The sequence below is a fragment of the Crocodylus porosus genome, unplaced genomic scaffold, assembly GCF_001723895.1.
Source record: "Crocodylus porosus isolate Cpor-Errol unplaced genomic scaffold, CroPor_comp1, whole genome shotgun sequence".
Taxonomy (NCBI): domain Eukaryota; kingdom Metazoa; phylum Chordata; order Crocodylia; family Crocodylidae; genus Crocodylus; species Crocodylus porosus.
In genome coordinates, this window is record NW_017728918.1 from 106,267,540 (window position 1) to 106,287,599 (window position 20,060).

A 20,060-nucleotide genomic window follows, 5' to 3' on the forward strand; every position below is an offset into this window, starting at 1 on the left:
ATTGAGCTGAAAATTAGAATAGAGTTCCTACAGCATGAGAATAACATTTTTCTTCTTCTTTCAGAATAAATTCTGCTTTATACCTGTACAATACTTTCAGAGGCTGAATTAAGCCTGGTTAAAACTGATAGTTCCAACTGCTGCCTTTCCTTTACGAAGTTAAACAGCAGCATTCTCCAAACCCTGCCAAAAGCAAATACGTACTTTTGCCCAAAATAAAGAGATAGGTAGTTTGCTTAAGAATTCAAAAAATCTGGGGAAGGAAAGAAAGTGTGTCATTGGCTCTCTAGCTAAAGTAAGAAACAGCTCAGGAGAAGAAACAAGCAGAGGCACCACAGAAGCAAAGAAGTAAGCTCCAGCACAGCTTGAACAAGCATAGCATGTGATCCTGAGAGTCCTGGTGAGAGAGCTTTTGGGCTGGCTGCTGGTGGCAAGAGTCTGGGTGCTGAGAGCAAGGAAAAAGTGTCTCTGGCTTGTCTGAGTCATCTTTTGTTTAGGAAAATAGACCGTTCACTTTCTTGTAAATAAAGAGAAGAATGTCGACAGTACCCAGCTCCTCCTTCAATTTCTCTTTTTCACTGAAATCACCTGCAAGATTGAATTCTTGACCATCTACTGTGGTCAAAAGGATTAATAGGGGTTTTAAAACAAAGGTCTGGGGAGTTGTTCTTTTAAGGTCCAGGACTCTCAAAGATAGCAATTTAATTTTGTGATGATTTCTATACTCACTAGAGCACCAATCCTGCAGTTAGATCTTCTGTGCCTGGACTTCTGCAAAGTTAAACCCCAGTTAGCACCCCCAGTTAAACCTGTACATCAGACCTCTTGCAGAATCTAGTTACTTGTAAGGGGGCTTTGCACTGATCAGCTTTCAGGCTTGAGGCTTAAATACATTTCCTGCCTAGATCTTTGTGACTTGTCTCTCATAGTGCCTACTTCAGAAAATCAGATATGAGCTACCTGATTTGTTTTACTTTCTAATCAAGTATTTTAGGGCAGCAAATTTATACATAGTCCCCTGTTTCATCTAAGTTATGCTGTAACCAGGTGTGTTTCTGATTTAGCTGTCTAGAACCGAGCTGCTGAATTTAACATTGTATTTGTTATTAATAGGTACAGAAAGGAGTGGAAGAAGGGCCAGCAGTGATGAGGGAAGCTGGCTTGATTGACAAACTAATAGCACAATGTACTTATCAAAAGGAAACCAGTGGGCAATGATGAAGGATGCTATTTTAATTTGTAAGTGTGCCAATAATTTGCTTAGATGTTAGCATCTTCAATTAAAAAAAATCATTAAACAAAAATATGCCCATATGTTTCTGATTTTGCATAGAGCTACCCAAATCCAAGAATCTGTGCAATTTTTTTGCCTCTATTTTTTTCAGCCCCCATGACTAAATATCAGGGTTGGGGGAGGTGGTGCACAGTGGGTAGCAAGAGTGCCTGCAGGTTTGTACAATATTTCAGTTCCTGGCCAGCAAGAATTTTAGCTTCCTGTTGATGGCGTGTTGAGTCGAGTATTTCCACAGGCTGTGTGAGTGCCATCATTACAAGGCTACAGTCATGCTCCTGCTGGCTCTCTCTCTCACCCAGTGAATCTTGAATTCTTTTAGCAGCTATTTCCTAAGCTACAGCAGGAGAGATGGAGAGTGTGATTTTGGCCCAGAATGATTTGTAGGCTAATGTTTAGGGGACTCTCCTGGGAGAAGTACATTTGACCCCACTCAGACTGAGAAAGGAATTGAACCCAGGACTACCATATCCTATTAGGCTAATGTATAAAAATGAGGAAGGTCACCTCTCCACCAGTACTTCTTCCAATGCTTTACAAAAGAGAAGATCCTCCATCTTTGAAAAGGATCAATTTAGGTACTTACTTGCAGAAGAGAGCTCAATGCTATGAATCTTATTGCCTAAGCTCCTGAAGGACTAGATTTGAGATGCATCCCTTTCTTAAGCATTTCTTGTTGGCTAGTCAGTGTAGAAAGGTCCTAAACTGTTGAGCATTCTGGTTGTTTTAATCCCAGTCTGAGGCAGCTAACTCTCCCCCTTGAACAGGGAGTTTAGATGCCCAACTGAGAGCTGTGGCTCCTCCAGTGGGGTTCAGGCACCTAAAGTTTAGGTGTTGCAATGTTGAACATCACAGTACTCAACTGCCTTTGTGGATGTGGCCCTGAATGACTGACTTGAGGCCTTTCTGTGGCAGAGCATCTGCATCTGTTAACACCCAGACCGCTGACCAGTCCTTCCTCTGAAAGAACTAAGATTATTTAATTTTGGAGAAGAGATGACTGAGGGCAGATTTGGTAAGAGTTTCCAAATACCTTATGGATGATTACAGAGAAGATGGAGATGTGATCAATGAGGACAGAACTAGGAACAATGGTCTCAAGCTTCAACAGGGAAAATTTAGGTTGGAGATTAGGAGGAACTTTCTGGCTATGAGGGTGATCAAACATTGGACCAGATTACTAAGAGAAATTGTGGAATCTCCATCCTTTGAAGTTTTTAGTGGCAGATTAGACAGATGCTTGACTGGGATGGTTAAATCAGGGATGATCCTTTTGAGCACAGGGCTGGACTAGACCTTCTGAGGTCCCTTACAGCCCTGCTTTCCTATGATCCTAAGGTAGCAGCCAGGATAAGATCCTCTCTCATCTTCCCTACTTGACCATCTCATAGATATTTATTTAGGGGGTGGAAATTTGTTTCGACCCAGATATTTCAGGATGGTCCTGGCTTAGCTACAAATTGAGAGTCTGAAAAAAAGTAAAGTTAAAAATGAATTTTCAGGCAAAATGACATTACACATATCTGAGCATAAAATTGCTTTATGAAATAAATGCTGTTTATATCATATTACTAGCTGTGGAATATTGCCTAGGAAATGTTATAATGTACTTGCTATTGTTAACATTCTCTCTGCCATGCTAACTACAGGGTATGGCATCAAGGATTATGGAGACCTGATGTTTGACGATGTTCCCAATGATGGTCCATGTCACAATGTGAAAAATCCCAGATCTGTTGGGAGGGCTAATGAGAAGCTAGTGAATACTGTAGCGGAAGTGAAGAAAAGTAGAAGAACCTGTCTGATACTTGGCGGGGATCACAGGTTGTTTATTAGACAATATTTTTACAAAAGCATGAATGGCTTCCAGCACAGTACAAGCTCCCTACTGAAGCGCCTGCTTGATTTAAGTCGTTACAGTGTGGCTTCAAGCCTAGCTGTCTGTTAAACTAAGTCAACAACTTTCCATACAGCAAACTCTCTTTAAGACAACGGGGAAATAAAAAGTTCAGCCATGCAGACAAGGCTGTCTCCTGTCCAGTTGTATTCACTTTTAAAAAACTTACAGAGGACGCTTACTCCATCACTGATACACCTTGGAGTGTTGTAGAGATTTGGGACAGTCCTATGAATGCTTACATATTGCATAACTTTATAGACTGCAAGTATTCCCAAGGAGGACAAAGTAGGTTGTTACTGATTCACCTCAGGCCTTAAAACTTTGAACCATCCAATCACATACATAACTTCAAGAAAGTGAGGGATCTCCTTAAGTGCCATATGTTTGTAAGTAAACCAAAAGAAAATGGCATTTCTCATTCCAGAATGCTATACTTGGGGAATATTTACAACATTACAAAAAGCTTTGTCATTTTGATCCATAACAGAAACCATGCTACCTGTGCTCCACTGCTTATCTCTTGTGTTTATGTCCATCTCTGCTTATGCAGTTTGGCAATAGGAACCATCTCGTGGCATCAAAAAGTTCACGCAGATCTTGGTTTGGTTTGGTTTGATGCCCACACTGACATTAACACACCACTAACATCTCCAAGCGGGAACCTGCATGGGCAGCCCATGGCTTTCCTCATAAAGGAACTGAAGGACAAGGTAATGCAATCATCACAAACTCTTTATATTGGGATCTTATCACAAGTGGGTAGGATGGGTCAAGATCACACTCTACTCTCCCTGACCACCATTGTTACATTTAGAAACTGCCTACCTATTTCTTCATAAATGCAGAACCTGGGCTCCCTAACCAGACCAGCCTCACTTCTGTATGCAAAAGAAGGACTAGAAGTCTCCTTGTCCCTACACTGAACCCTCCAGCTGGGACTGCGGGCATCCCCCAGCCTCAAGCAAGTTTTCTCTGGCACTACTTTTCCTTTTCAGCCTCATCTCAACACTTCTGACTGTTGTACACTCATACATCAGTGGTTTTCAAGTAGTCAGGGCTTTAAGCAAAAAAAACCAAAACAAAAAGAGACATGAATAATTGCACTGAACAGAAGCTTGCTTTGCACCTTTTTGCACAAAACTGGATTCTGTGCTGTAATGGAGTGAAAAATGAAACCTGTTCTTATGAACTTCTTAGGTGCCTGATGTTCCAGGATTCTCGTGGGTAACTCCTTGCCTGTCTGCTAAGGACATTGTATATATTGGCCTGAGAGATGTGGACCCTGGTGAACAGTGAGTCTAGTTTCACCTTCTGATGCCCAGTCTGTTCTTTCAGTATGGTCCCCCTTATCTCCTAGACATCCCAGCTCTTCCTTGCCTCTTTCCTTCCTTTTCCTCCTCAAATCACCTGGCTCTTCCATTCTGACATCTGCTGCTGCAATGGCAAAAAAAAGGGTCTTCAAGCAACTGCTGCTGCTTTTCTGATATTTCCCTCATATCCTCCCTGTATGTCTAAACCAGCACTTGTATGAATACACCAATTTCATACATCTATTACAAAAGAATTAAAAAACAAGCTTAAGCACACAGACAGATTTTTAGGCATCATTTTGACTTAATGCAGCCAAACCCCAAACCATTAGATACACATTTCAAACATAGTTGATCTAGATCTAAGGTATTAAATATCCCCTTAAGCACTTAAAAAAATTAAGCCCTTGACTATAAAGTGAATATGTATCCCCCTGCCCCAATAACTCCATCATAATTTGTAAGCAGAATAAAAATGTAAGATCACTTAAAATATTTGCACTTAGCTTTCTGATAAAAGGTAAACATTTAAGGACAATACACATTTATTCAATGTCGAAAAGCAATTTAAATTTATTTAATCATTTGTATGTCTTTCAGCTGCATTGTGAAATCTCTGGGCATTAAGTGCTATTCAATGAGTGAAGTAGATAAACTCAGGATTGGGAAGGTGATGGAGGAAACACTTAGCTATTTGCTAGCCAAGTAAGTAAACAGAATGTATAATTTATTAGTGAGGGTAAAAATTACATTACCCATTTGCAGAAGTGATTGGGGATGACACCAGTGAACTCCAGGGATGTAGCATGAATAATGGTAGAATAAACTTGTTTCAGGACAGCAGAAGTCTGCAATATGTATGATTAATAGGACTACTGGATATTGGAATACAGCTCAGTCAAATATTTGCAAACACAAGCCAGACATTGTATCTACTGACAGTAATCTGAACACAAGTCAGACAGTTTTTCTGCCTTGACAGTTATGAACTTGTTAATATTGTTGGCTTTATCACCTGAGGTCCCTTTAAAACTCTTTTGATTTGTGTACATTTAAAACACATCGTGTTTGTTGTGATTATATTTAAATTGTTTTATTTTTAAAATATTCTAATCTGAGGGACAGATCCAGTAAGTTCTCCCCATCTCTACTTTCCTACAGCCCTGATGCACATTACCAGATGTTTTACAATCACTTCTCAAAAGTAGACAAATGCTGCATAAAATTAGCAATCTTTTTTTTGTTGCACCATGACGGCATCCAGAACCCTACATTTTATAACTTCTGTGCCAAATGTAGATGTTTTCCAAGTAGGGCACAAGAAAGTTAAATGGAGAGGTTTTAAGTTTTTCCAACTTGCAAAGAACATTTTCAGAGAACCACTTCAAAGTTTCCTGCACACAGATGTTCTAACTCTGTTTTCTTGTTCCCCAAGTTAGAAGAGACCAATTCACTTAAGTTTTGATGTTGATGGCTTGGAACCCTCTCTGACACCAGCTACAGGCACCTCTGTTCCTGGAGGAATGACTTTTAGGGAGGGCATGTATATGACAGAAGAACTTTATAAAACAGGTACAATTTCACACCTGACAAAGCATCCAGCTTTATCTTCAACATTCAGAATTTCAGCACCTGACAGCTTGAGCTCATCTTTCCCAGGGTGCACAGGTAACACCAGCTCACAACTGAACACTTTGGGAACACTGACCAGTTACAGAAAAGAATGGAGAGGCCTTGCAAATAGCACATGTGTATCATACACATTCAGAGGAAAGCACAATAGAATTAGACGAAGCAAAAAAAAGAAACAATCCCACAGGCAGCTGCATGCAAAAGCCTCACTTTCAGATTCCTCACCTCTTCAAACCTCTTGTGGGCTTTGGTTGCTCCTTTCCAGGTCCTAAGACCCATTACTTCTTTTCTGCAAACTTGCCTTCTTGTTCTGGTTGGCAAGACAGCAATTAGAGCAGGCTATGACAGTCATCACTTCCAGAGCCCTCTGTCATGTGATCCTTCTGATGAGCCTCTCTGCTCCACTCGGGTGATCAGTCTCCATTTGATGAACCATTGCTTGGTTACCGCCCTTGCCAGCAAGCTGAAACATTGGCTTCTTGCACCTGTGATTTTACCAGTGGCCAAAGTGGCTTCTGAGCCCTTAGGAACTCAGCAAGTTGGCGCAAGTTATACTAGTCTTTAAATGAAAATGATGGAGTCATAACTGGCTCCCTAACACCAGCACTTTGGCATCCAGCAGGGGAGCAGAGAAGAAAAACCTTAACCCTAAGTATCTTGCCCTAGAGCAGAAATTGTTCGGTACTAGCTGCAGTGCCTTAGGATGCAGACAAGTTACTGTGGAAATGTTTCCAAGTGGGATACACTTGGGAGCATTTTCAAAATAATTATTTCAGCTAGGGGGCACATGCCTGTTTCAAAAGGCTGCAGGAGTCTGTGGCTCTGTTTCCCCCTTCCTCCACAGAGAGAGTGGAAGGTAAGGGAGAACACAGAGCACTACAGTGAAGAGGTAAGGACTGAGGGGGCATCCCAGGATCCCACTTTTCCCAGTTGGGATACTACTAGAATCCCAAGCTCCAAATCCCCCAAACTTTTCCTCTTAGAGGTAGAGAGGCTTGGAGCTGGAAGGCCCCGACTCTTGCAGTGGCCCCAGGATTTGGCAGGGAAGGGAGTCTGGTTCCAGCCCAGCTCTGGAAGCAGTGGATCTGGTAGAGGGATGGGGAGGGTGTCTCAGCAGAAAACTAGCAGCATCCTGGGACCTGGAGTGGAACCTGGTAGCTTGGACAGCAGAAAGCTCTCCCTCCATGTTCTTGTGCACAAGTGACAAAATTAAAAGGTCCAAAGTAGTGCTTCATTGAAGGAGGTACTATTCTGGAGCACTTTGACCACTTTGGTAGTGTTTCAAAAGGCAATACGTTTATACAGGTGGCCTGAAACATTCCAATTGTTACTTCTGTTTGCACTCTTTGTTTAACAAAGACAGTATAAAGGGGGAAAAATGCATGTTACCTTGAAACAGCACTGACTCTGGAATTCCTCACATTGAAAAGAAAGTTATAAATCAAATTAAATTTTTTGAGTAAAACTTTTATTAAAATTACAGGATTGCTCTCAGCAGTAGATATGATGGAGATCAATCCATCTTGTGGGAAGACACAGGAAGAAGTTAATTCAACAGTGAACACAGCTATTGCCATGATCTTGTCCTGTTTTAGAGCAATGTGAGAAGGCTCTCATAGTTCCCGTTACTCTATTCCCCAGCCACAAACATTCATCTGAACAGTCTCAATTATATTCTATTGTGTTTTTTTAGTATTAAAATACAATGGCAGTTACTTATTTTTATGGACAACTTTGATGACCTGAAGCATGAAATAAGTCTCTCTTTGTGCCCCAAACAATGAGATGCTAATAAAGCCTGGAAATGTTAGGCAACAGAGGTGATCACATACAATTTCTCATACAAACAGTAAGTGTCAAGTCAAACCATTTATATACCATGGCTGTAAATCACATGTTCATTTTACTGGTCCTTCTCTTAGTTACTTTCTTATAAGACTCATTAAAAAATGGAAATGTATGTTTAAGCACTGAACAGTTTTCTTTGGTCATGAATACAATTGCTTGCAAAAATCTGAAAACTGTTAGCACTAAAAAAAACCTGCAGCAAACTTCCACATGTCCAAACACACAATGCTGTAAGCAACAATGGAAACATTATGAAAAGATACGTAAGCATTTTTCTGGGTGGTATCTTTTACTGAACCAGCTGCATAGTTGGGAGAAATTCAGACAAACTTTCAGATATCACAGGTATAGGGCCTGTGGTCTGCAGAAGTGTACTGAGACCTGAAAGCTTGTCTAAATCCCTCCCAACCATGCAGCTGGATCAATAAAACATATCATCCACAGAAAATCATGCATTTCCTGGACCATCATAACTACATCACTTCAACACTACCAAAATGTTACGAAAACTCACTTCCTAGCTTACTAAAACTTGAGTCAAAATATGTAAGGAATTACTTACGTTGATTTACAGTTTAACATACATTAACTGGCTTTGGGAAATATTTTCATGACTGTTTAGTAGAAATTTTGCCAGGTGTTTTGTTTTGAAGCTGTTTCAATGCATTTTGAGCTTGAATCAGCAAAATCGAAGAGAAACAAAACAAGTCTTTGAAATAGCTTCAAAATGAAATGAGAGCACTTGAAACGTTTCAAAAGTTTTGAGATGTTTCAAGTTTCAAAGCTGGGCTTGCTTGGCTTCAGCACCGGTCCCAGCCGGCAGCAGCAGCAGCCTGCTGTTATCCCCCGTGCAGATCCGGGAGCCCGCACCCCCCCGGGAAGAGTCTGGCACAGCCCCACAGGCCTCCTGCGGGCTGTGGACCCCCAGACCTGCGTATGGGATGACAGCATGCTGTCGCTGCTGGCTGGGGCCAGTGGCAGCACCAGTCTTCCCAGTGCTTGGCATGGGCTGTGCCCAGCACTGGTGTCAGCTGGCAGCATCAGCCTCCTGTCGTCCCGTGTGATCTGGGGGCCCGGACTCCCAGGAGGAGTCTGGCACAGCCCCGCAGCCCCCCCCAGGAGTGCGGGCCTCTGGGCCTGTGCGCTGGATGACAGGAGGCTGCTGCTGCCACCTGGGACTGGCACTGGGCACAGCGCAGGCCCAGCACCGGGAAGACTGCTGCTGCCACTGGCTCCAGGTAGCAGCAACAGCCTCCTGTCATCCTGCAGCAACAGGAATCTTCTCGGTGCTGGGTGCAGGCTGCGCTCAGTGCAGGTCCCCGGTGGCAACCTCCTGTCATCCTGCACGCAGATCTGGGGGCTCGCACCCGAGAGGGCTGCAGGGCTGTGCTGGACTCCTTCTGGGGGTGCAGGCACCTGGATCAGTGTGTGCATGACAGGAGGCTGCCACGGCTGGCAAGCAATTCGAGTTTTCCTTTCAATTGTTTGAGGTGCAGTTTCTCAGAAATCTCTTCACCTGTCTCCTTAAAACTTGGCAGGAGACGACAAAACGAAATGACAAAATGAAACATTGTCCTTTCAAAATGGTGAAATGGAAGTCAAAACGAAATGGTGCTGTTTCGCACAGCCCTATTTAGTGGGTATGTTTCAGTCATGGGGTTGTAAGGATTGTCAAAGATTATCCAGTCCAACCACCTTAAGGGCTATTCCTAAACCATCCAAGATAAATGGCCATATAGCTTGTCCTTGAAAACCTCCAATAAAGGAGATTCCAAAACTTCCAAGGGCTGCTTGTTTCGCTGTCCTACATTTTTAGAGGTAGGAAGTTTTTTCCTGAGATTTAAACTAAACCTGTTTTGCTGCAGTGTAAATCTATTGCATTATAACCCACCCTCTGTGAGAAGGAAGAACAGTTGTTCTCCCTCTGCATTATAAATAAAAGATCAATTAACATGGTCTACTGAAATGCTGCAGATTGAATAGTATAAATTAAAGAACAGGAATGCATCAGACAAAACTCCCTCTGGTGGCTAAAAACTGAATTCACCATTTTTCAGAGCCTCAACTAGGCTTTCATATTACAGACAATTGTTCAAATTTTACTGGATGCTTTTTCTTTAATTAAATCTACAAGAATAAAAAATCCCATATATTGAGGGGTAGGGGAAAAGGGTGAACCAGACATGTTTCTGCACCATGCTCTATACTCTCCCTCCTGCAGAACCTGAGTCAGGTGTTTGTCTATCCATCATTCAAATCTCATGATGCAAGTCCTACAAACATTAACTCATGTTACCATGGCCTTGGCAGCTGAGTGCCTCACCTTCCAGTTTTACAAATCAATCATCAGTTCCCCAAATATATGACAAATTACACATGACTTTGCCTTGCTGTGATAGCAATTTAAAGCCTAAGCAAACAAGGAAAACTTTGAAAATGCAGGGCTTTCAGTCGAAAGCGAGGAACATTGGGGAAAAAAAAACAACAAACCAAACCAGCACTTTACCGGAAGAGGCAGCGCATTCATTCGAGCAACCTCTGCAGCATCTGTATAGACTGTGCACTTCAGCAGGGCTTTTTGGCACTTCAATTAGCTATTAGTTAAAAATGCTGGAAAAGCCCTGCTGAAATTCCTGATCTATACAGATGTTGGGGAGAGCCAGGTCCAACTAACGTGCTGTTTCTTTTGGGCATGTGCTGGGCTTGGTGCAGGGGCGTGTGGAGTTTAAAGTAACATGCCTTTTTATGTCAGTAGGTAGCCACAATGCAAACAATCAAACCACTCTTTTAAAGCTTGATGCTTAAGATGAGAGATCAAATGGTTCTCAAACCAAACAACGCTGACATCACTCTCACTAGGACTGGTATCTTACTTTGTCTAGGACTACTGCTTCAGACATATCAAGAACAAACTTTTCCCTCAAATGTCTGGATTGAATGATACCAATAGGATGACAGTAATTCTACCCATAAAACTAAATAGTGAATGGTTAAGAGGACTGTTAAAGCAGTACAGTTCTTGGTCAACAGGCTGGATATAGATAAGGCAATTCATACACCAAAGCACTTGGTAAGACCTTGGACTAATGCATAACTCAGAAGTTGCCATTACTGGAGAGACCAATTAAAAAATCTGCTAGCGGTATTAAGCATGTAAATTGAGGTAAAAGAATTATATATATGGAATGGGTAGTATTTGTAAAGTATTCAGATTTTTATTAAGAGGTAGTGCTTCGGCTTAATTCATCTAAACTTGTGTGGTCTGCTGAGATCCATCTGAGTTGGTACTGTTGTAAATGTGAAGATTTAGGACTTGGAGAAACTTGAATGTTTTGACCAATCCTTACTTTCAGGGCAAACAAATTACCATGCTTAATATAAGCAATATTGCTATATTCTTTTAGACATTTTTATTTTTAAAAACTGTTTAAAATGCATCAAACACAATCAATATTTTACAAATCTCAGTAGACTTTTCATTCATTATCAAATCATACCTGTTAAACAACTGATAGTACACACACAAATAAAAGCTGAAGAATGAAGTATTATACAAATCTAAAATAGGATATAGATATAGAAATCCCAAAGTGATTGACTAATAAAAATTACACCGTTTCCTAAATAGGAAAGATAAACATCCACCAGCAAAAAACTTTACTGAATCCATAGATTTAAATACAGTTCCATTTTAGCTAATAATCTAGCATCCTGAGGGATCATGCTAGATCAAAACTATAGCTTTCATGAAGACAGTAAGCTGTTTCACTGCTTACACTTGGACATGTTAAGCCTTTAAAAAGACTTTACAACTTCAGCCATAATGACTTAATCAGAGATGCTTTCCTGGATCAGGGACTAAACTTGCTCATCTTATCAAAAGAACATCACCCATTATTTTTGCCCCACAACATTTTTTTTCCATGAGCAGGAAGCCAAGTTAATGGGGTATGTACATCTAGGACTGGACTGTGCCTGATTTAAGATGAGTGGGACCCTGTTCCATGAGCAGTCCCACTGATCTCAAAATGGTATTAACTGAAGCAAGGTGAAGATGTTATGTTGATGGTACTGCCTAATTACAATCAAAATATTCATCTTTTATGTCTATCCTATTACAATTAGGTCCCAAGGTTTGAAGAGATAATCTGATACATTTGGGATCCATACTTCTCAGTTAAAAGTAAGCAAGCAAGGTGAGGAGTTACCTCAGCAAAAGACACCTCTGAATAGCCTCAGGTAAACATAGACAGAAGTATGGAGAACCAGGATGGTTACAAATACAGCAACTAATCATGTCTCTGATATAAAGAGATAGGAAGACTTGAATGCATCTGACTAGATAGATCCATCATATCAATCAAATTAAGCAGTGGTTTCTATACTGTCTCTTCCCCTCTGATACCATGTGCCACACATCAAGTCTGATTAAGTTCCATCTCAATCAATATAAAAGGCAGTCTTTAAAGCAACACGGTGTTATGCCTTGTTTTACTGTGTTACTGGCAAGGCAACATTGACAGGCACCTGGCTAGGCTGTGGTGCTGGAGAACCACTGTTCATGGGCTGCTGAGAAACAGCAGCTGGCTCCATTTTGCTGATATGCGTTATGAAACGCAAACGGAGTTTCAAAGCTGGTCTTAAATTGCAGATAATTTTCTCAACCTATAAAAGAAGAGAGAGAGATCACTTAAATGCCTTGTGTAAACAAAATACTGTGACACTTTTCTACTGTATGAAGGAAATGGTAGTATAAAAGCATGTTGAGACAGATTTATGGTAAATAACCACATAAATGAATCCCTGAATCTCTATTCAGAACCCCTCCTAAATGTGTAAAATGTGTTCAGCCCAGATAAGCACTGCACTGTCTCTTTTTACTACCACTAGCCTAGATTGCATTAAAAAGAGAGAAAGGCACAAGAAGCTTTATGGTGAACCTTGTGTGATTTAAATTTATCCAACCAAACCAGGTGAAATTTGGTCATCTTATTTGAACCAGAAATTCACAATAAAAACTTGAGAAGCATAGACTAAAATAGAATAGGTAATACCCTTAAGTAGCAAACTATAAAAGTGTTTACATAGCTGCATCCTAGTGCCTTCTTTAATACAAAACAAGTTCTGTTCAGAATTTCTTTGCTGTCTGAAATTTATTTCAGTATAAGCTACATTATATGGTTCCATACATCTTTTAACTACGAAGTGGTATAGATACATGGATTTTAATGTATGCAAGCCAATCAGCTGTGAAGTGTTTTGATGTGCTTTTACATGTAAGAGCATAAACAAAAATATTATGTTATAAATTGATATATTAAAAAGGAAATTTCCTTTTATCATCCAAGTATGTTGTTTACTTACTTGATCTTTCACGCTGTCACCAGTAAACATGTACTTCATATGATACAAGAAATCACATATGGGATCCATGTAATTCAGATGTGTACTGCACTGGTCCACCACAAGAAGCATTTCATAAAATGCCACTCCAATCTGTTTCCATAAAAGGAAACAAAACAGAAGATTAGACAACCGTTAAGATTTTATGTTTATTTTTAAGTTTATTCTTTTGTGAAAGAAAAACTCATTTACATAGCTCTTACTTGAGCCTCTATTTAAATACATTCTTACCATCTGAATAAAGAGACACAACTCATGACACTCACTCGGGAAATTCAGAATAATAGTCTTTCAAAAATCCTATTTATAGTACTTTGGTTTATTCTTTATGAAATAACCAATATTTTTTTTTAAAAATCAGGAAAGAATAAAGCACGTGTTTAAGACTTATTGACTGTAATGAGCTTTAAGACATGCAGGTGCGATGGGATCCCCTCTAGACATGCATGGGATCTGATGCATGATCCACACAAATCGCACTTCCTGCCATGCTGTATGTGCGTGGCAGGAGGTGTGATTGTGTGAGCATGAATTACTGCTGGTACAAGGAGCTCTCCCTGCACTGGCAAGTAGCAAGCTCTCATGACTGAGCCCCCACAGCTGACAGGGCGAATGAACAAAACTGGTAACTGTGGTAGGCTGTTATCCTCTGTATCTGTTCTCTGTATCAGTCACTACAGAGATGTGAGACACACAGTTTGCCCACTATATTTCAGTCTTCTGCTAAGAGCAAAGGATTCCCTGATTTGGAGGGTACTGTGTTCTGGTAGCTCTATATGCCCTTTATTTCTCTGCTCCCTTCTGCACATTCTGCTTAACGCTTCTCCCTTGACTCCTATATATGCAACCTCACGCATCCTCTGCTTTTCCTGCAAATCTGTCTCTCATTTCTTTTAGTCCGTGAGAGCAAGGGGGGAGAGCACCTCCTTTTACAATTCTTCACCTCTCTGTATTCCACCCTTGTTTGTTTCTCCTTATCCAAGTTGCTTAGATGTTAGGAGCAGCATTTGGAGATCAGGAGAGACCATGTCTATGCTCTCAGTTCTTGATGTCACAAAGCATTTGCAAGGAAATTAGCTACCTGTAGACCTGGGCTGCAGCTTGCGTAGTACAGATGGGGTCTACAGAAAAGCTGTCTGCTGAAATAACAAGTCTCTGCCAAGAAGGTGAAAACTGAAACTTTTCAGAGACTGAACATGGCAAAGTTCTCATTGGTGACATCAAAAAACTTCCATGAAACATGGGTGACTCCCCAGCCAAATTTCAAATCTACTGAAAAGAACTGAGGCATTTGACCTTGGTGAAAAATGACGTCATCATTTTTTTTAAGCATGGGCAAAACAATGTTACACTTCCTGATCACAATATCAGAAACAGAATCTCCAATATCAGAAATAGAACTAAAATCAGATGAAATGATGATCAGGCTGAGGTAGACAGGTACATGAAAAATACCAGCTGGAATGGTTAAGTATGGAAAAATATAAGTAACTGGAAAGGGTCTTATACTTGAAAGTGTTAGACAATCTTAACAGTACAACCAGCCCTGTCCGTAAGGTACTGTGAACACACTCTAAGATGAAGAGCAAGTGCACAAGTCAAGTATTTGAACCTATTTTACACTTTTTAAAATGCTACATACTTCTTTCTGTATGAAACTCAGTCAATTTTCAATTAACTGATAAGGGCTCCCACCCAGCACTGAGTTTCATGTTTGTACAGAGCATTTTGAAAACCTGCAAACATAACAACAGATTTTTTGCTGTTTTTAGGAGATCAAAGAAAAGCTAGAATTACAAAAAAATTATAAAATTTATAGAATTATAAAAAAAACAGAGCAAAAGTTACATTTTACCTCTATCATACATCGTGTCCTCTCTTGCTGAAATCGCTGCAGAAAAGGACCAACAAGATGGTAAACATAAAGTAACTGGAATTCTGTCTTCACTATAGGTATCAATATTTCTGAGAGGAATCTGGAACATGGCAAGACAGGACACTCATCACTATTTTGTACATTTTATTTTTATGTTAACTTAATCACTGAAAAGATACAATTGTGAGCTGAGAGTACTGCCCACTATTTTGACTATGACAGGCAGTCTCATCATTTTCTTGTACCTCCACACATATGTTTATCTGTATTCATCTAGCTTTCATTTTTCATTTTACAGTTGGGGCATTTATACACATACTTTTTGGTCCCGTGACATGCTGGAGATCCACCGCTTCAGAGAAGACTCGATTCATTGGAGCTGATTCACACTGTGCTGTGTCACGTGCAGTTGTATAAGCAGCAAAATGTGTCAGCAAGCAGAAAATGGCAGCGGTGCACTTTTGAACTAAAGCACCTTCTCTGTGTTTTAGTTCAAGAGTGCACTGCCACCATTTTCTCAGTGCTGATGCACATTTTGCTGCTTATACAACTGCAAGCATTGCAGTACCAGGCTCTTTTCAAAGTGCCCAGTACTACAATGCTTACATGTGTAAAAATGCCCTTGGATTGTAAGTTGGTTTTCATTGCTTATATAAACCCCATCACAGTGGGTTTTGTTCTGTGATTATGGTTTCTAAATGCTATAGTTATTATTACGAACAAATAATACTAATAATAATTTATCAACATTCGATAGGAAATATTATGGACACTCAAGTTCAGAAATGTATGACTTCATTTGGGCTTTTCTGGGTCCACTTCAGATTGAGGATTTCCACAACAAGAAAATCCTATACTTTTCAACCAGTGTTTCGATCTCTCCTACTAGCCATATCAGGTGCTCCTGTTTAAAACAGCTGAATACTTGGAGTATTTGCAATTTCAGTAAAGCTCTTAGAGTACTTCTGCTGAGATTCATTATTGATAAATCCATACTGTCCCAATGATAAAAAGAACAGCAGAGGCTCAATTAAGAAAAGTTGAGTCAAATGGGGCCTCTTGCATAGTAAGAATGGTGCTAAGTCATTCAACTGGTATCACTACTAATTGGCAAAAATACTTCAAAGAAAACTATAAACTCAAGAAGGACTTTTAAAAGAGGAACTGGAAAGATTGTAGGAAATGATATGGTACTTTCCAACACAAAAACATCCCCAAATTGCAATGGCTATTAGTTTACAAATGCATCTCAGTGACAGACAGATGTTACACATACAGATCAAAGACAAAGCTACACAGACCCAATTATAATAGAGGAATTAAGAATATTTCTATTTCGTTATTATCAGAAGCCAAATTGAATGAAGAAAGCCAAATCAAAACAATCTACACAAGATGGAACATGCCTTAAATTATAACCCTAATTACAGCCCTAAGGCTACCATTTTAAAGACAAAAATATACACACTTTGTGTTCAAACTGGATATACCGTTTTTCTGTTTAAAATACGCACAGAATTTTAAAATGTAATTTAAATGACACAGCACCCACTATACATACTTTGGGATGAGGGAGAGTTGGCCAATACTTGAATGATGCCACACAGCATGTGCCAATGCCAGTGTGTAGCTACAGCTCATTTCTGAGTAAGACTGATGACAGGCTGTGAAGTCAAACAGCTGGAATGGGTAGCCAACCCACTCTGTTTCTGATGTCAAGCTGGGACTGTTGATAACACTCACAATCCGATCATGGAGGACAATCCAGTATGGCTCCTGCCCAAAACAAAAAAGAGAACAGCAAAGCTTTCTTCCCCACCTGACTCATATTGCTGTAAACTGTAAATATTTGTAAAACACTCTTAAATGCACACCGAGCTTTCCAAATGAGTCAAGACAAGCATAAAACATGAGACGTCCACAGTTTAAGAGAGACTGGATGGAAACACTTAATAAGAAAACTGTTTGAGCACACAGTTTAAAGAAATATATGTGACGGTTAAAAGGAGAGGCTTGGTGAAAGACAATGGGAAAAACTCCTCCAGGTATAGGGAGGCACAAATCAGGAATGGAAACTGGAGACTAAGGAAAATAAAACAGAACATTTGGAATCCGTGAAGGAAGCCATGAAAGCATGAAGGGTTTTGTAGATTCAGTTAAAAAGTTTTTTTTTTTCAGTGGGGAAACAAGAAGCCAATTATGGTCTCAAGCGACTGGGGGAATTACTTTAATGGGGCAGATGGAAAGGGGTTAGGTGGGGAAAAGTTGGGAAAATGAGAAATACAACTTAAAATATTCATACAGTGAAGATTACCATAAATCGATACTGTATCGGTACATTAACAAAAGTTTCTTCTGAAATGTTAACTCACATTGCATATATTTTTCTCTTCTTGTTTTCCTTATTAAATGCTAAATTTCCTTTGGACTATTTAAGCTATTCTGTCAAAGGATACAAGATGTAAAAAAGAGGAGCAGCAACTAACTAGGGCAGGGTGACAACAAATTTGTGGGTGTGAAAAAGTGGCTGCCACTGGCAGCAATGCAATCATGATTACACCAGCAGCATGCAGGAAACTGGATGTTGCCATTGTCTCTGGGCCCCGGGGGGGGGGCTGTGTCGCTACACTGCTGAAGAAGAGTTAATGTTGCAACAGAAACCTTATCTTGGGGGACTTCTGATTTCATGGATCAACCCCTCAAACTTAATATTGAACTAGGCATATTTTTGTATTTACTATATAGAAATGACTTCATCCCTAGGTGCTGAGGAGACAAGTCTGTAAAAAAACATCAGGGTTCCCTTTCCTCCTCTGTCCTGGAAAAATCCAAGGGTGGATTTGTCAGATGCTGAAGGATCAAAGATGCTTTACAATAGGGGTGCACTGACAGCCGATTTATAAGGAATATTGGCCAATACTGATCCAATTTCTGATAGGCTGTTTCCAGCTGCTAAGTCTGTTGTGGTGGAAGGGGAGGGAAGGGGCGTGGGGGGTGGGGAAGATAAATGCCCCAGTGGTGAAGGAGGGAGTGAGGCAGGGCCTGGGATAGGTGCTGCCTAGCCAGGATGGGGCAGGGGATGGAGCCATGGCTCATCTCGGGAGGGAGAGCAGCTCCCGCTCCCGCGTGCACCCCAGGACACCCCGGGGGGGGACTTGTGCCCCTGGATCTGTGCAGGGCAGGGTGCTGCAGCTGCAGGCTAGGGGCTGCACTAGTGCTGCAAGAGGGACTATGGAGGAGCTACGGAGCCCCGCTCCCAGCACCACCACCTGCTCTGAGTGCAACACGGGCTAGCCCCCCCACACCTGCCCCGGCTGGGAAGAGCCTGGCGTGGCCCCTGGCTCCAGCTGCAGCCTGCCCTACACAGATCTAGGGGCAAATGCCCCACATCCCTGTGCCCTCCCAGGGCATGCAAAGCAGTGGGAGCTGCTCCCAGTCCCTGCACCCTCCAAACAAGCAGAGGCTCCATCCAGTGCCCCGCCCGGGCTGGGCAGTGCCTACCCTAGGCCCTGCCCCAACCCCTCCCTCACCACGGGGGCGCTGATCTGTCCCCCCACGCCCCTTCCCCGTCCACCACAACACACTTACCAGCTGCATTTTGCTCCTTGCTGCCTGTGCGCTGCGCTGCGGCTGTGTGCGCGCACAAGCATTTATCCGTCAAATGATCGGCCACATCAGACCGAATTCCGATATAGTCAATTTTCTTTATATCAGTACTAATCAAATATCTGACCGACGTATTGGTGCACCTCTACTTTACAAACTTTATATTGGTTCTTAGAACTATTGCAGGTTTAACAGAAAGACACTGCAGGCACACCAATCCTTAGAAGATACTCTCAGAGCACTAACCATCTATAAAACCTTTCACAGAAGAATGAATTCACTTCTTCGTTCATTATAATTTAAAATACATATGGACTCACTGGTAAGGCTGTGATAATCAGTCCAATAGCATTCATCCAAGCTGTGATATTTTCTCTTGGCACCAAAGGCTGACTAGAAGTGAAAAATAAAACACATACATGTTCCAGCATATTTACCGAAAAGTCAAAAACATCTCATGCTGAATTCTAACCTAGAAGTACTGGTCTATACCTGGAGATCCAAGAAACAAATCTAACGTCATGTCTGCAGCACTGAGGAGAGGGAGCTGGAAGGTTTCTCCCCTTCCTTTCTCAACTAGGTTCTCAAAGATCCTGTTATGGCAAGGCTTCTTCACAAACCGAACAAGTCACCCTGACTGACATAAAATATTCCCTTCATCTACTCCATAGGGCCATTATATGGATGGTTACTGTGGCACACAAGTCTATACAGGCACAGGGGTTGAAAGCACGTAGTTTTTTAGTCTTGGTTCTCACAGTGATTTCCATTACAAGTACCTCTTGCCTCCCAAAGATAATGATATTAAAAGGAACCTTAATAGAAAGTTTAAAGAATGGGCTAGCAATCTGTATGTACTGCTCAGGTTTTCATTCTGCACATTCAACATACCTTTTTAACACAACATTTAGAAGTGCGCTTCCCACATCCTTCCCTGGAACAGTCAATGCCATGAGTTCAACACAGGTAACATGGAGAGCATGGGCAGCTGGGTTAGGGAACTCATTAAATCTCCAGTCACAGTTTGGAAATGGGCCGGGTGACTTACCAGCCATGGGTGGTGATAATTAAGGAAAACAAATTTTCATGTGGAAACTGATAAAATTGTTAATGAAGTAGTTTCACATAGATATTTTTAATGTTAACAAATTACATGCATTACAAAACAAAGTGTTTGACAAACACTTGTAAATT

The 20,060-nt window shown here is 41.0% G+C and overlaps 2 protein-coding genes across 3 annotated transcripts in view; one reads left to right on the top strand and one right to left on the bottom strand.

The window, feature by feature from the left end:
* Window positions 1-2,612: 2,612 nt before the first annotated feature.
* ARG1 (arginase 1) lies at window positions 2,613-8,140 on the top strand. The gene is given in 6 exon segments (XM_019538051.1): window positions 2,613-3,115; window positions 3,742-3,901; window positions 4,389-4,483; window positions 5,102-5,206; window positions 5,937-6,073; window positions 7,617-8,140. Coding segments are annotated over 6 exon segments (861 nt in total). The 5' UTR covers window positions 2,613-2,927; the 3' UTR covers window positions 7,793-8,140.
* Window positions 8,141-11,368: 3,228 nt separating this feature from the next.
* The window catches only part of MED23 (mediator complex subunit 23), a 57,735-nt gene continuing 49,043 nt past the window's right edge, over window positions 11,369-20,060 (bottom strand). For both annotated transcript variants that reach the window (XM_019538054.1, XM_019538052.1), the window contains 6 exons: window positions 19,758-19,923; window positions 19,187-19,259; window positions 16,822-17,036; window positions 15,240-15,360; window positions 13,346-13,477; window positions 11,369-12,646 (listed from right to left, as the gene is read on the bottom strand). In XM_019538054.1, coding sequence (XP_019393599.1) covers window positions 12,473-12,646; window positions 13,346-13,477; window positions 15,240-15,360; window positions 16,822-17,036; window positions 19,187-19,259; window positions 19,758-19,923 — 881 coding nt within the window. In that variant the 3' untranslated portion in view covers window positions 11,369-12,472. The remainder of the gene's footprint in view (window positions 12,647-13,345; window positions 13,478-15,239; window positions 15,361-16,821; window positions 17,037-19,186; window positions 19,260-19,757; window positions 19,924-20,060) is intronic.